The sequence below is a fragment of the Dasypus novemcinctus genome, chromosome 15, assembly GCF_030445035.2.
Source record: "Dasypus novemcinctus isolate mDasNov1 chromosome 15, mDasNov1.1.hap2, whole genome shotgun sequence".
NCBI lineage: Eukaryota > Metazoa > Chordata > Mammalia > Cingulata > Dasypodidae > Dasypus > Dasypus novemcinctus.
This window is the reverse complement of record NC_080687.1, coordinates 18,678,633-18,694,460: the sequence shown is the minus strand read 5'-3', so window position 1 is coordinate 18,694,460 and position 15,828 is coordinate 18,678,633. Positions and strand designations below refer to the sequence as shown.

The window sequence follows — 15,828 nt, the reverse complement described above, 5'->3', positions numbered from 1 at the left end:
ATGATAATCCAATGTCAAATCTGTCCAAAAAGGAGAAGAGGTTTTATTTTTTTTATTTATTTTTTATATCAATTTTACAGGTTACTCAGTTAACACAAGGTAACTACAATAACAATAAATCTACTTTGGTCAGCGGTTACACTTCCCCCCTTGTTTTTGTTCATTTCTCAAGAGAGTGACTCAACCAGATAAAGAAAAAATTACATCAAGTGTTACCTTCTTTTTTTAAAATACCATATAGTTCACTTTTTTTTCTTTTTTTTACCTTTATTTTTAAAGAAATTTTAGATTATAGAAAAGTTCCATAAAAATATAGGGGATTCCCATTTACTCCACCCCCCTCTCACATTTCCCCCTATTGGTAACATCTTACATTAGTGTGATATATTTATTACAACTGATAAAAAATATTGAAGTATTGCTACTAACCCTGGTCTGTAGTTTACATTATGGTTTACATATTATACTGTACAATTTTACAGGTTTTAACAAAATGTATATAATGGCCTGTATCTGTCCTTCAATATCATGCACAATTCCAGTGCCCTAAAAATGCCCCATCTTCCACCTATTCTTCCCTCCCCCTGCTTATATCACTGTTAAAAGTTCTGCAATAGTAATAAGTCTACGTAGGCCCATGATGCAGTCTCCTTAAGTTTGTTCATTCCTTATGAGGATTTGGGGATGATGGTGTCCACTCTGCTTCAGATTGAAAGGGGGTTTAGTTCTTATGGGGCTGATGGAAAGAACCCTTTTGCTTGCAGTTGTAGATACTCTGCTTTTAAAGATGGGGATTGTTCATCATCATCATTTTGTTAATTATCCTGGGTGAGTCCAATGAATTGAAGAGTGGGGTGTTGGCTCTAACTCTGCTAAGATTCAGGGCTCAACTGGCATATGAACAGACCAAAAACTTAAGTCCCTGGCACAGACATTTAATGGATGTAGTGCTGCTTATGGGTTCAAATAAAGGGGAAGTGCTGCCTTCTTAAGTGGAGGAGTGTTTTTCCAAGTTTTGGAGACATCCTTTATCTGCCATTCTAGGAAGATGATTTATCAAGAGTCCTGAGCAGCAACACCCACTCCCGGGTGCTCACTCAGAGCCAGGGGTTTGGCTGACACCTACGAGGACGCCAGGGTGCCCAGCTGGGACAGGCGCTCCCATATTCCCTGGGGTTAATGTTAGGAGAACTGGCCACTGTGGGGCAGAGATTAGCATGAAGAGAGGAGGATGCCACATTCATAGGCAGGCTGGAATAAGGAAGGAAAGAGTCTCCGGGCTGATGTCCTGAGCCATGGACCCCTCCCTCTGTGCCTTCCACCAAGTCGCTTGTGTCCTTGTGCCCTGCCTTTTCCTTTGCCTTCGGCTGGTCTTTCTTTCTGACTGTGTGCCTGTCCCTAACACCTCCTTTTTGAAGTGTTTTTCTTTTCTTTCCCTCCCCCAATTAATTTTTCTCAGTTTCTAAAAGCTAGAAAGCCAGACTTCAAAGTTTATTAAAATAGAACACAGGGAAGCAGATGTGGCTCAAGCGATTGAGCACCTGCTTCCCATATGGGAGGTCCTGGGTTGGTCCCCGGTTCTTCCTTAAAATCAAAAACAAAACAGCAGGCAAACAGATGAAAAAACCAACTCAGGGATGCCAGTATGGCTCAATGGTTGAGAGCCTTTTCTCACATAAGAGATCCCAGGTTCAATCCCCAGCCCGGTACCTCAAAAAAAAAAAACATAGAGTTTAAGAATATGCAGGCTTAGAATGGAAGGACCTCTGAGTGACTCTCCTGTGAATTCAGTGTCTCTTTCTAGCCCCTTACTTCTAGGTTTTAGACTGTTCTGTGAAGAATTGAAGATCTAAATAATTATTTGAATAACTGGTTTCTAAACTCCTTCATGTCTGGGATCTAGTGACTTATTTATGTTTATATTCTCTCATGGTACATAGTAGGCATTCAGTAAAGATTGGTATGTTATTAGTTCATATCCTAACACTTCAATCTGTGCTCTCATTCACAGACTAGAGGACAGTTCTCTCGACAGAAAACCTCTGCAGATGCATGTGAATACTATGAAAATTACATTGAAGAGTTGAAGAAACGAGGATTTCTAGTTAGAGAAAATTTTACACCCAAAGCAACCCAGTTAGCATCTGAAAATTTGCAGGCGGTAAGACTGATTCATGTGTTTGTTCTTGTGGCGATAATACTTTTGTTATTGATTTAATATTTTTTAAAGAAGTGTTTCCTTTATTACCAAAACAAAACAAAACAAAGAACTGGTGGGAGAGAAGAGGAGGAGTTAATAGAAAAGAAAGGTGAACCCACAGAAGTGCAGAAGCTGAGTGGGCAGTGAATTCCAGGAGAAGCCAGACAAAGCTCATTGCTTATTTCAGCAGTAAACCCTCACAGTTTTCAAAAGGCCTTGGCCAGGTGTCAGGTATTTAATGCCACTGCAGAAAAAGGGCAAAAGGAAAGATACCATGGGAAGGAAGGGGGTGGGGAGAAATAAGAGTGTATGAAGATGTGGAGGAAAAGAGAGTTCTAGAGGTTCAGCAGTTGCATGGCTGGGGCATCTCTCTCTGGGCTGTAATAATTTCTTCTCACACCTCCATTCATCTCCCCCTGTAGCTGTTAAACAAACTCCCTCATGATGACTTTTCATGGATGTTTCTTTGCCGTTTTGTTGTGGCAGTTGCTTTTGGAGGATGTAATAAGTTCAAGTACTCTGAGCCAAGAGGTGAGTGATTTGGTGGAGATGATCTGGACAGAAGCTCTCGGCCATCTGGAGCACACACTTCTGAAGCCAGTGAACAGAATTAGTCTTAATGACGTAAGTCAAGCTTGCTATTGAAGCATAACCCCTAACAAGATGAGCCTTCTCTCCTGGTATTAGCTTAACTAATAACACGTTTTAGTGCTGGTCAAATTTTGTTCATTTGTCTTGTACTCTTGACCTCATTCATCACTGCTTTTCCTCTTATTCTGGAGAAAAGGGAACATGGAGTGCAGTAAGGACAAGAGAAACAGCCAAGAAAACTGCCACATTCACCATCAAATGAAGAAGCAGTCCACAGCATAACATACCAGGATTTCATGCAAAAAACTTTTTTATATCTTAAACCTAATTACTTCAGTATCTGATAACAGAATCATCTACCTCAGTCATTAGTATTCTTTGACAAAAAAAAAAAGGGTTGTATTTTTTACTTGGTTATTAAAATGAGCCCTTCCTTTGAAATTTTACCTCAACTTTGCTATTCTAAACTTAAGAAAATTTGTTGTCTTGTCAGTACTGCATTTCTAGTTCCTGCACCAGACTAGTGTCCTCACTGTTAGAATGTTCACATTTTGCTAAGCAGGCCTTTTCTCTTATGCTTCATGTATAGAGTGCTGGTTGTGGAATTAAAGAGAAAATACAGTGAGGTCATAATAGCTCCCGAGCTAAAAAGTTAGTGAATAAGAAAGAAAAGTAAAAAAGTGAAATGGTCAAAGAATATCAAGTTTCTTTGCAAAATTGGTAGCAGAATGAGAGGAACCAAACGTGTCAACTTAGCAAATGAGATGCTTGAATAATTTTGCCAGCTCAGCAAATAGCACTTCTATTATCTGGGTTTTGTTTGTTTCTTTTTAAAAAAGGCTAATGAAATTGAACTGCATGTGGGGTTAATGCGCAGCCTTTATGGCTGGAGGCAGTGCTTTCAGCTTGATTACAGTATCATGTCATTACTGCTAAAAGGTGAAACCTCTACACTGCTGCCGAAGAAGAGCTTGAAAATCGTAGGTCTATTCCAAATAAACACGTCCATGGGGACACATTTTAATGTGCCATAACCTACAACCAAACTAGACACACACTCTTACAGAGAAATGTTCCCCCAGAGAAAAAGAAATATGTAAAGATAAGCCGTTAGTCTTCCTTTGCTCCAGTGCTGAGAAGTAGCACAAAATTAGAATATGGAAATTCAAAAATCTCCTTTATATATGCAACTTTCTGTGTATATATAAAATTGGTAAAATGAACTGATTCCTGGCAGGTTGTTTGGGAAATGGATTCTGCAATTAAAGAGAAAAATGGCTTGCTAGAATTTGAACATTCTTTTATTGATTGATGAGTATGCTGCACATACTTACTGGGGTTTAAATTAAAACAAGTGGGTAGCCTTTTGCCTGCTGCACCATGGCTATGTGCATCCATTAGGCTGAGACATAATAATCACAGTGGTATATCATGGGAAACATTGCATGGCATATTCTTGATGTCCTGAAAAATCTCATTGCTATGTGGGACACTGACACCCCTGAAGTAATCCACAGCTGCTTTGCAAAAGCCGGTCTCAGAACCATTGACTTTCCAAATAGGCACAGCATAATACATGATAACTCTGATTAGAATTAACTGCCCCAAACTCAAATGTTGATGGTTTTTAGATATTGATAACGTTAGCTCCCTCTGCTGCTGTTGAATTTGAAACAAGAACAGACACCCTTTATGTAGGTCTATAATGAGCACAGAGGAACAGGAAGAACAGTTGCCAAAGTTGGACCATCCCAGGAGAAAAGAAAAGAGCACTGGCAATCAGTGATTGGTAATAACGTACAGTGGTGGGAATGATTTTGTTGCCAGGGCAACTGAATCACTAAATTTGGTTGTGAGCCACAAAAGAACCATCAGGATTCAATCCTATGTTTAAAAATAAAGCAAAACCAGGGTCGTTTTAGAGATGACTAGAGGTCTGTGTGATGTATATGCCTTATTTAGCCCAACAGACATTTCCGGGGAATTCTAAGAACCTATTTGTAGTCCAGGCTCTGCCTCTTATCAGCTTATAATTTTTGCAATGCCAGTGGATAGGTGATTGGCTCAGAGGCTTTCTGAACTGTCAGTTCTATGTCAGATTGGGTAGTTTGCAGGAACTAAAATGGCATATGAAACTGTTATAAATTCAAACGATCTAAATGGTGAAATTACAGAGGAAGAGACTGTATTCTTCAAAAGCTTGATGTTACCACACTATTGAATTTGAAAATTGTAAAGGCAGCTGTTTAAATGGTTCTACATATACTTTAGTGTACACCTCCAAAAACATTTTCTTTGGAAAGTGCCCAACATTTCTTTCTATTTGTACATATTAATTTATTACCATGATAAACTATCAGTATGTTAAATAAAGTCTGATAATTCAAATCTAAAAAGTAATAATAATACAGAAAATTTTCCTCTATGGCATTAAACTCATTTATTTCAGGGGGGAAAAGGTTTCCTGGGGGTAAAGTAATTAGAAAGTAATTAGAAACATACATGGGTAATTAGAAACTTGTTCCAAGGGTTTTGTTCCCATTTTGATTCTGACATCTTTCTAAATTTCTTGTATGTAAAACAAGTCTCCTGTAGTTGTGTCTGTAAGTGTCTATACATATATGTATAGACATATAAGAATTTGGTTCTTTCTTCTAGTTGAGCTGAGCCCGCTAGTGAAAATATCCTGGATCATCTTCACAATTGAAATGCATCCCCAATAAGGATCAGCATTTGTTTTATGGCATGATTACTGTGACATGTTTAACAATTATTTAAATGTTTTTATATGTGTTCCTTTATGTTTTCTCTGATTACCAAGAATTAATTTTAATAATCCTGTTTGACCTTACATTTAAAGGTGAGCAAGGCAGAGGGTATTCTTCTTCTAGCAAAGACTGCTCTGAAAAATGGAGAAACGACAGGGCAGTTGCAAAAGATAATGGCTGAATTCTACAGATTAATACCTCACAAAGGTGCAACAACTGAAGAAGTTAGCCTAAGACTATTATCTAAGGAAGAGGACCTCTGCCAGGTAAATCTCTGAAATGTATAATTCAACTTAAAACTATTTGGGGAGTCTTTAAAAATCTGATGACTAAAATAACACTGAACCACAAAAGGTGTGTCTATAGTTGTACACAAAAATAAATTACTGGGAAGCAGACTTGGCCCAATGGATAGGGCCGGTTCAAAACCCGGGCCTCCTTGACCCGTGTGGAGCTGGGCCATGCACAGTGCTGATGCGTGCAAGGAGTGCCGTGCTACGCAGTAGTGTCCCCCACATAGGGAAGCCCCATGTGCAAGGAGTGCACCCTGTAAGGAGAGCTGCCTGGCGCAAAAGAAAGTGCAGCCTGTCCGAGAATGGCGCTGCACACACGGAGAGCTGACACAACAAGATGATGCAACAAAAAGAAACACAGAATCCCAGCGCCACTGATAAGGATAGAAGTGGTCACAGAAGAACACATAGCGAATGGACACAGAGAGCAGACAACGGGGGGTGGGGTGGGGTGGGCGGGGGGGAGGAGGAGAGGGGAGAGAAATAAATAAAAAATCTTAAAAAAAAATTACTGAAGAGTGGGTATGGCTCAGTTGTTGAGCACCTGCTTCCCTTGTGCAAGCTCCCAGGTTCAATCCCAGTGCCTCCTTAAAAAAAAAAAAAAGTAACTGCACCACTTTACAATGTTTTGGGTCCTTAAAGAGGTTCTCTAAAACCGTGTTTCTGAACATGAACATGTTGGTATAGTACAAATGCAGAAATTTGTTTAGAATCGCTACAATTGTAAAATAATTTTCCAGATAATGAAATGACTTACAATTCTTTCTGCTCAAGAAATAGAAAACCTCAACTGGCTGAATTAAACAGTGAAGACATGTGTTCTCCTATATAATAAGAAGTTCAGGTGCAGGGTGGCTGCTGGTCCAGTTCAGACAGAGACTCAGTTTCACCGTCAAAAAACCAGCTTCTCTCATCTCCCTGTTCTTCCAATAAAGGAAGGGGTGCCACTGTCATCCTGCCCCCTACATTAGTATCAGGATATGGCTTCAGTAGCTCACATCATCACGTCTTGCAATATTTCATGTCTCTTAGAGGAAGCCCCTGGCAGACTCTTACTTTGTTATAAGTGAATCGTATCTGTTCATTAGCAAAGAAATGGAATTACCCCAACTGACACAGAAATGTACTATCTTTTCCTGGGTGGTGTGGGAAACAGAATCAGGACTCAGTTGGCAGGGATGAGGGTGGAAAGGAATGTTGAGTAAGGCAGCCACAGTGTACCACTGTTCCAAAGAGGCCGAAGTTATTATTCTCTGCATCTGCGTTGCCTGATGAGTGTCTGGGAGAATTGAGACAAGATCGGTGGTCCTTAACCTAGGCATCAAAGGAATTTGGAGATATAAAATGTCATTGTATGTTCGGAGAATATCATAGCTTTGATGGATTCCCAAAAGAGTCTATAATCTGAAAACTGAAGAACCAATTAAGGATGTGTACCAGTAAATAAGATGATAAAGGTCCCTTCCAAATTAAAAATTCCATGACTTTAACTATCTAGGGGCCCAGTGTCACTAGTTGCCTAACACTCAACAAAAAGAACCTCAGGCACTGGTCTTAAGACTGAAAGGGCATGTGTGGTGCCCATCCAAATATTTTCTTTTGCTTGCTTGAAATTTTAAACTTTTTATTTTGAAATACTTAAAAACTTACAGGTCAGTTATAAAAATAATACAAACCCCACACGGAATAGTCCAGCCCTCCAGATACCTAGACCAATCAATTTCAACATTTTGTCACATTTGCCATAATCTTCTGTCAATCAGTCAGTCTATCCATCCATTTTTCTCTCTATTCATTTGTCTGTTTAATTGATTTTCTGAATACATGAGGCTAGGTTGTATACATCATGTTCTTTGAACACTTAATACTGTCATGTACATTTCCTAAGAAGAAGGATATTCACTCACGTATCTACCTTAAGGGCAGTTATCAAGTTCAGGAAATTTAACATTGATATATAGCGTACATTCTATATCTCAATTTTTTTTATGTCCTTTTGAGCCTTTTTTCCTCCCTTGTTAGATCCATCTAGGGTCGTGTATTGCCTTTAATTGTCATTGTTGTTTTAGTTCCCCTTTTCGTTTGTGGGAACATACAACATAAAGATTTCCATCGCAACCACTCCCAAGTATACAATTCAGTGGGATTAATCACATTCACAATGTTGCAGTACCTTAATCCCCTTCCATTACTAAAACTTACCCATCTCCCCAAACTAAAACCCTACACTCACATGTATTAACTCTCCTCCCTCTTTCCCGACAACCAGTACCCTAACTTAAGTCTCTATGAGTTACCTATTCTCCCATATTTTCTTTGTAGTTATCATGAGGCTTAAATTTAAATTCTTAACCTATAACAAACTTACTTGCTTGATATAAACTTAACTTCAGTGTTTACACACGCTCTGCTCCCATCCTCTATGTCCTTTCACCTTTATGTAGTTCTTATTGCAGATTACATTTTTACACATTTTGAGTTCAGAATCACTGATTTATCATTACATTTTATGCATTTGCCTTTTAGATACTATAGAAAATAAAAAGTGGAGTTACAAGCCAAAAATATTATAGTATTGACATTTATATTTACCTCTGTTGTTACCCTTACTGGAGATCTTGATTCGGCTTTGATCTGTTGCCTATTGTCCTTTCCTTTCAACCTGCAGAACTCTCTTTAGCATGCTCTAGGATCTCTGTAAGCTAGTCTAGTGGTGATGAATTCCCTCAGCATTTGCTTCTCTGGGAATGTCTTAATCTCTCGCACAGTTTTGAAGGACAGTTCTGAGGGATATAGAATTCTTGGTTGGCAGTTTTTTGCTTCCAGCACTTCACGTATGTCTTCCCACTGCCTTTTTTCCTCTTTGGTTTCCAATGAGAAATTTCTGTACTGTAGTCTTCAGCTCTGTTTGGTTTAGTTTCATAATTTCCATCTCTCTATTGATATTCTCTTTGTGCTTATCTGTCATTTTCCTGATTTCCTTTAGTTATTTGTCCATGTTTTCCTTTAGCTCTTTGAGCATATTTAGTACCTTTTTAAAAAATTTCCTATTTTCTTATTTATTTATTTCCCCTACTCCCCCCTCCCCCACTATTTTTGCTGACAGTGTCCATTCCCTGTGTGATCGTCTGTATCTATTTCTCTTTTTGTCTTCTCTTCTCAGTTTTTCTCCTCTAGGTTTAACTGACATTTGATGCTGGGGACCTCTGATGTGGAGAGAGGTTCCCTGTCAGCTGCACCACTACAGATTCCTGGTTTCTGCTGCACTTCACCTTGACGCTCCCCTTTGTCTCTCTTGTGTTGCATCATCATCTTGCTGCATGACTCACTTGCGTGGGCACTGGCTCATGGTGTAGGCATTCAGTGGGCACCCAGCTCGCCATGCAGGCACTTGGCTCACCAAGTGGGCCCTGGCTTGCCACAGGGGCATGCTTTTTCTTCTTTTTTTTTTTCACCAGGAGGCCTCAGGATCAAACCTCCCATATGGTAGGTGAAAGCCCTATTACTTGAGCCACATCTGCTTCCCTTTAGCACCATCTTTTAAAAGTCCTAGCCTGTATGTTGAAAATCTGGTCCTGCTCATTGATTCTTTCTAAGGTTCTAATCTTCCCCTTTGCCCTCACGTCTTGTTTCTTCACGTGTTTTTTTTTTTTTTTTGCTGAAAAACACTTTTTGATGACACGGATATTTGATGCTTTAGGTATTATTGCTGGAGTTTAGACTCTGAGGCTTCTGTTCCTTAAGCTTGGAGCCAGCTAGTGGTATGACAGAGCTTTCCCTGAAAGCTAAGAACTAACAAGAAGGGGGGAGGGGAGAGGAGGAAAAGGTGGAGGAAGAAGAGGAAGGAGAAAAAGGAAAAAAAGTAAACGCCTTTTCTTGTCTTTGAAGATTGACCCGTGGGTGCAAGTGTTTTCCTTCAGGGTTTATATGTGCAAAGAGTTAGGAGAATAGCTCCAGGCCAGAGCATAAGTCCTTCTTTTTGCTTCTGCCTATGCATCTGCTCCTGGAAATGCATGTGTGGCCCTAGGAATTCCCCCATTTACCTGGATACAAGTGTCTCCTTCCCTTCCTAACTGGGGGATCCTGAGCAACTGATTTAACTTCTCAAAACCTCTCATTCCTTCTCTGTACAATGAGGATAATAAGGCCTACTTTACAGTGTCATAATGAGAATGAAATAAAACAACATATTTGAAAGTACTTTATTAGCACTAATGTGCTATTTTAATGAAGTATATTATTATTATATATTGTTGTATCCCTGAGGCAACTGTATTAACTTTATTATTTTTTTAAAGATTTATTTATTTATTTATTTATTTATTTCTACTCTCCCCCCCCCCCCCCGCCCCGGTTGTCTGTTCTCTGTGTCTATTTGCTGCGTTGTCTTTGTCCGCTTCTATTGTTGTCAGCGGCAAGGGAATCTGTTTCTTTTGGTTGCGTCATCTTGTTGTGTCAGCTCTCCATGTGTGTGGAGCCATTCCTGGGCAAGCTGCACTTTCTTTCGCGCTGGGCAGCTCTCCTTACGGGCGCACTCCTTGCGCGTGGGGCTCCCCTATGCGGGGGACACCCCTGCGTGGCACGGCACTCCCTGCACGCATCAGCACTGCGCATGGGCCAGCCCCACACGGGTCAAGGAGGCCCGGGGTTTGATCCGTGGACCTCCCATGTGGTAGATGGACACCCTAACCACTGGGCCAAGTCCACTGCCTGTATTAACTTTAATGTACCACTAGCTGTGCAGGAAGATATTGATCTAAAACTTTGGGGGGGGGGACTTATTTTTTCCAAACTTTTGGTAAAATATTACTGTAATATTAATTTTGTTCTGTGGTTATTCTAACATTTGTTTATCATTTCCATCAACAGCTAATAAGAGACATGGTTAATGTCTGTGAAACTAATTTGTCCAAACCTAATCCACCATCTCTTGCCAAATACCGAGCTTTGAGATGTAAAATTGAGCATGTTGATCAGAACACTGAAGAATTTTGCAGTGTTAGAGAACAGGTATTGCAGAATAATCACAGGTAAGCATGAAGAAAATATCTTCAGATCCATTTTTAGGTAATGCTATTTCACCACAATACCTAGATAAGTTCATGTTCACTAGCAAGATAACTATGTTGTGATGACAAATTACTTTTTTCTGTGTCTATAGTAAGGCCGGGGGCAATATTCTATGCTTGAAAATACCCCTTATTAGTTCACTCTAACTTCAAGGTTACCCTCTCTTGCTGAGAATTAAATTTAAAATTTAAAGAGAAAGGGCAGTTGAGCTTGTGTACTAAAGAGTATTACATAGGAAAATCCACTTAAATTAAGATTAAAATGGCAAGAACATGTGTGTGGCAACCTCTAAAATAAAATATGAAAAAATGAAGTTGGAAACTTGGAAAACATACCATGAAAATGAGGCATCCCTAAATGTCATCTCCAACTTTTCCCCCACAGACTGCATGTATCCACATTCTTATGCTCACTTGCATTCTACAACACGTGGCAGAAATGATAACAGATGTAAATAGGTCAGCTGCTCAGATGAGGCCTCCTTGGGTGTCATTACCTCTCTGTAGAGTGACCTTGGCCCCAAGTCTCCACTCAGCTTTACCATACAGAAACTAATTCTGTTGATTATTCCAGGGGATGGGGCTGAATTTCATTGACTTTATCATTCATTCCACTCCTAAAAGTCTTTTTCCTGGGCATTTCTGGCATTTCAGTTCTCTCTATAGTACATCAGGTTTAACCTTCACCAGCCTCTTAAACTCCTTAGAAGCAACAGTGGTTCCTGGAGCCAGCTTGTACCAGCTCCCAGGAAACAATTGTCAGATTATTAGGAATTAAGAAAACTGCCTGTTAAACCATTGAAATCCACTATGATGGGAGTATTTACACCTTGGAAATCAGCCAGTGCTAGAAATTAGGACTGTGTGTGGGTTTTGCTGTTGTCATTTGTTTTGAGAGCTGGTCTTCCATCATCCCACTAGAAACACACCGAGCCACTTGTCCTTGGTGGACAGGTTCAGACCTATCTAAAATTAACGACTGCCTTTGTTGGTTTGTTACCCTCAAAATCATTCTCACAGACCTTTTCCAGATTATGCTTTTATATAGTATTAAAATCTTCTTATTTTATTTTTTACCCTTCCCCCAGATGTCTACTGGGATCTAACACTAATTAAAGGACTAGTGACAGTGCAGGTAGAAATCAGGAGAACAATAACTGGGTTTCTCCAGGGAGTTGAAGGGAACAAAGAGCTATCTTCAAGCCCTGAGGAGGGGAGCTATAGTTCAACAACTATCTAATGTAACTTAAGCAAACCCTTGGAGATCTAGCAACCAATACTAAAGTAGTAATACCGAAAAAGTGGGTTTTCCCTGGGGAGAGATTCTGTGCTATGAAAAATTAGATTTTCTCCATTTCATCTCACTTAATGATGACTTTTTTCACATTAATTGTTCATGTTCTTTGCTGAAAGTTTAGGGAATACATAAAAATATGAAAAATTTAAAAATCACCCAAAATTTCAACACCCAGACATAACCAAGCCACTGTTACTATTTTGGTGTAGAACATATCCCAGATTGAACTTTTTTTTTTTTTTAAGATTTATTTTATTTATTTCTCCCCCCTTCCTTGTTACCCTCCCATTGTCTGCTCTCTGTGTTCATTCACTGTGTGTTCTTCTCTGTCTGCTTGTATTCTCAATAGGCGGCTCCGGGAACTGATCCTAGACCTTCTGGAGTGGGAGAGAGGCAATTACGCTTTTGCGCCACCTCATCTCCCCTGCTCTGCTACATCTTCTTATTCTCTCTCCTCTGTGTCTCTTGTTGCATCATCTTGCTGCGCCAGCTCTCCGTGTGGCTGGCACTCCTGCACGGGGCGGCTTTCCCATGCAGGGCCACATTCCTGCGTGGGCCAGCACTCTGCATGGGCCATCTTGCCCTTACCAGGAGGCCCTGGGCATCAAACCCTGGACCTCCTTCCTATATGGTAGATGGGAGCCCAGTTGGTTGAGCCACATCCGTGTCCCCCAGATTGAACTTTTGATTCTTCCCCTCACTCAGTGGTGTTCTGGTAAACCAGCTGTCTGAAATAAAAACCCTGATTTGTAACATTTGCCGATTTCTGTGGTATAAATGCTCCCACCACAGCAAATTTCAAGCTGCCCACGTGATATCATTTAATGTGAAATCACTTAATATGAATTGTGACATGCATGACTGGCTCCTGTAACCCTTCCTTACTCCACAACTCTCTCCCTCAGTGATATCTTCCTAATCTTTTTCTCGTTCTTTCCAGTAAAAGTCCAGTGGACATCTTGCAAATATTTAGAGTTGGCAAAGTGAATGAAACTACAGAGTTTCTGAGCAAACTTGGCAATGTGAAGTCCCTATTGCATGGTTCATCCGTACGAAACATTGTAGGAATCCTTTCCCGGTAAGAGCATGCCGTTTTATTTTCCAAAACTTTAGATTCACAAATGTGAAGTGTTTTGCTTTTTTTTTTCTATACTACCTGGATCTTTTCAGTTAAAAGAAGCCAGCTAGTTACATTCTGGAGGAAAATTTTCCCTTTTAAATTATTGTTAAGTGTGTAATTTAAATTATATATTTATTATGATACATCTTCTTAAAATATAGTACCTAGATATGAATTGCTTCTTGAAGACAATATCATATGAAGAAAGGTAATTCTGTATTTCATGACTCTTACATGTGTATCTAAGTATACACTTTTTAATACAATATTTAAAGAGAAAAGTCTAGAAATTAGAGTACCCATTTAATGTAATTATCTATTCAAAACATAAGTGTAATTTTTTGCTTTCTTTGAACAACCAGCTAATGTTAGGGCTGAAACTGAAGTCATAGGGACGGGAAAATATGATTAAATTGAGATCCTTAATTAAATATCTAAGAAGTTTAAAAAGATACATACAAGACCCTTCTGAAAAAAACGTTAAACTGCATTAATCAGAAGGATGCCAGTGTTCCTTAAATTAATCTATAAATTTAGTGCCATCACAATAAAAGTACCAATAAGATTATTTGAAAGAAATAAACTAATTCTGTATATATTTTTTAAATATTTGAAAATACCTAGCTAATTCTGAAAAAGAAGAGTAATGCTGGGGAATTAACCAGACATTAACACATCTTTGAAGGCTGTATTAATTTAAAAAGTGATGCTTAAATAGATGAATCAACAGAATAAAGAAATAAATGCAAAAACATAGAGGATTTAGCTTATGATAGAATAGCTTTCATCTTTGGGGCGGAAATGTAATTTTTTCAGTACTATGTATTGAGATAAATAGGTAACCACCTGGGAAAAATATAAAAGTTAGATTCTTACCTTGTTCCTCATGCTTAAATAAACTAGAGAAAACGTTTAAATATTTAAAATGAAACCATAAAAGTACTAAATGAAAAATGGGAAAATATTTTTAAAATAATTTTTGTGTAGGAATGAACTAAGGAGAACCAAAACTCAAAAGCCATTTTACAAAATTAATTCAATCTCATAATATAAAAGTAAAGCAATTGATGCTTATATATTATAAAGCAGATGTCTTCATCCACCTTTCCAAAGATAGCCATGATTACAGTTTGATTGCAGAGAGTTCTTTGAATGCTAGATGCCAAATAAGGATCTACATAAGTTCTTGAGCAAGGGAGAATTGTAGTCAGCACAAGGCTTAAAGCAGTGTGCTCCTGAGTACTGGGGGGCCTTGGCCTGAAGTAGGCAGAGCCCAGAGACAGGAAAAAAATGGCTGGCAGCCCACAGCTGGTCAAGTTCATGATGAGAAACCCAACCATAACATCTTACATTTTAATAGTACTCTCTCTCTGGGATTACTTTGAATGTATTTTTCTTTTTCATTTCATGTTTTTGAAATAGCATCTGTCCATGCTAGAAGGTATAATACAAGATTCTTTTTTTTCTAATTCTTCATTTTAATGCCCTTTTCTTTTCAGAGGGTTGCTTTTACCTAAAGTCATTGAAGATCATGGTGTGAATAGAACAGACATTGGAAATCTTGGGAGTGGGATATATTTCAGTGATTCACTCAGGTTAGTATGTTTTATCCTTAATCATGTTACACTCATCTCCAAGGAATTATTATTCAGTACTTGCCATATCCTCTTTCTCTTTCTGTGGGAGTTTCTCACCTAAGAAACAGATCATGGAAATCAACCAGTTTCCCAGTAAATTATTGATGAACAAAAGGACAGCCTTTGTGGTGAATATTTGGGAAAACTACATTTAAACTCCTTTCCTATCTGAAATCACTTTAAATTTAAATGGAGTAAACTCACTAATTAAGAGATACTGGCAGAATTGAATACTGGCAGAATTGATTTAAAAAATATCACTCAACAATATGCTGTCTATAAGATTTTAGATCCAAAGACATAAATAGATTGAAAGTAAAATGAAAAAATATTCCATACAAATAGTAATCAAAAGAGAGCTGCACGGGAAACGGACTTTGGCCCAGTGGTTAGGGCGTCCGTCTACCATATGGGAGGTCCGCGGTTCAAACCCCGGGCCTCCTTGACCCGTGTGGAGCTGGCCATGCGCAGTGCTGATGCACGCAAGGAGTGCCGTGCCACGCAACGGCGTCCCCCGCGTGGGGGAGCCCCACGCGCAAGGAGTGCACCCGTGAGGAAAGCTGCCCAGCATGAAAAGAAAGAGCAGCCTGCCCAGGAATGGCGCCGCCCACACTTCCCATGCCGCTGATGACAACAGAAGCGGACAAAGAAACAAGACGCAGCAAATAGACACCAAGAACAGACAACCAGGGGAGGGGGGAATTAAATAAATAAATAAATCTTTAAAAAAAAAAAAAAAAGAGAGCTGCAGTGGCTATACTAATATCAAATAAAATAGACTTTGTCAGAAATTGTTATTGAAAAAAAAGATTTTCTGTGTTGATGAAGGGTCAATTCATCAAGTAGCTTTAAC

The 15,828-nt window shown here is 39.2% G+C and overlaps 1 protein-coding gene across 2 annotated transcripts in view; it reads left to right on the top strand.

Moving 5' to 3' along the window:
* Positions 1-15,828, top strand: part of PARP4 (poly(ADP-ribose) polymerase family member 4) — a 90,874-nt gene that overhangs the window by 19,374 nt on the left and 55,672 nt on the right. For both annotated transcript variants that reach the window (XM_004446705.4, XM_071208196.1), the window contains 6 exons: positions 2,012-2,161; positions 2,687-2,824; positions 5,652-5,825; positions 10,722-10,882; positions 13,159-13,296; positions 14,838-14,933. In XM_004446705.4, coding sequence (XP_004446762.2) covers positions 2,012-2,161; positions 2,687-2,824; positions 5,652-5,825; positions 10,722-10,882; positions 13,159-13,296; positions 14,838-14,933 — 857 coding nt within the window. The remainder of the gene's footprint in view (positions 1-2,011; positions 2,162-2,686; positions 2,825-5,651; positions 5,826-10,721; positions 10,883-13,158; positions 13,297-14,837; positions 14,934-15,828) is intronic.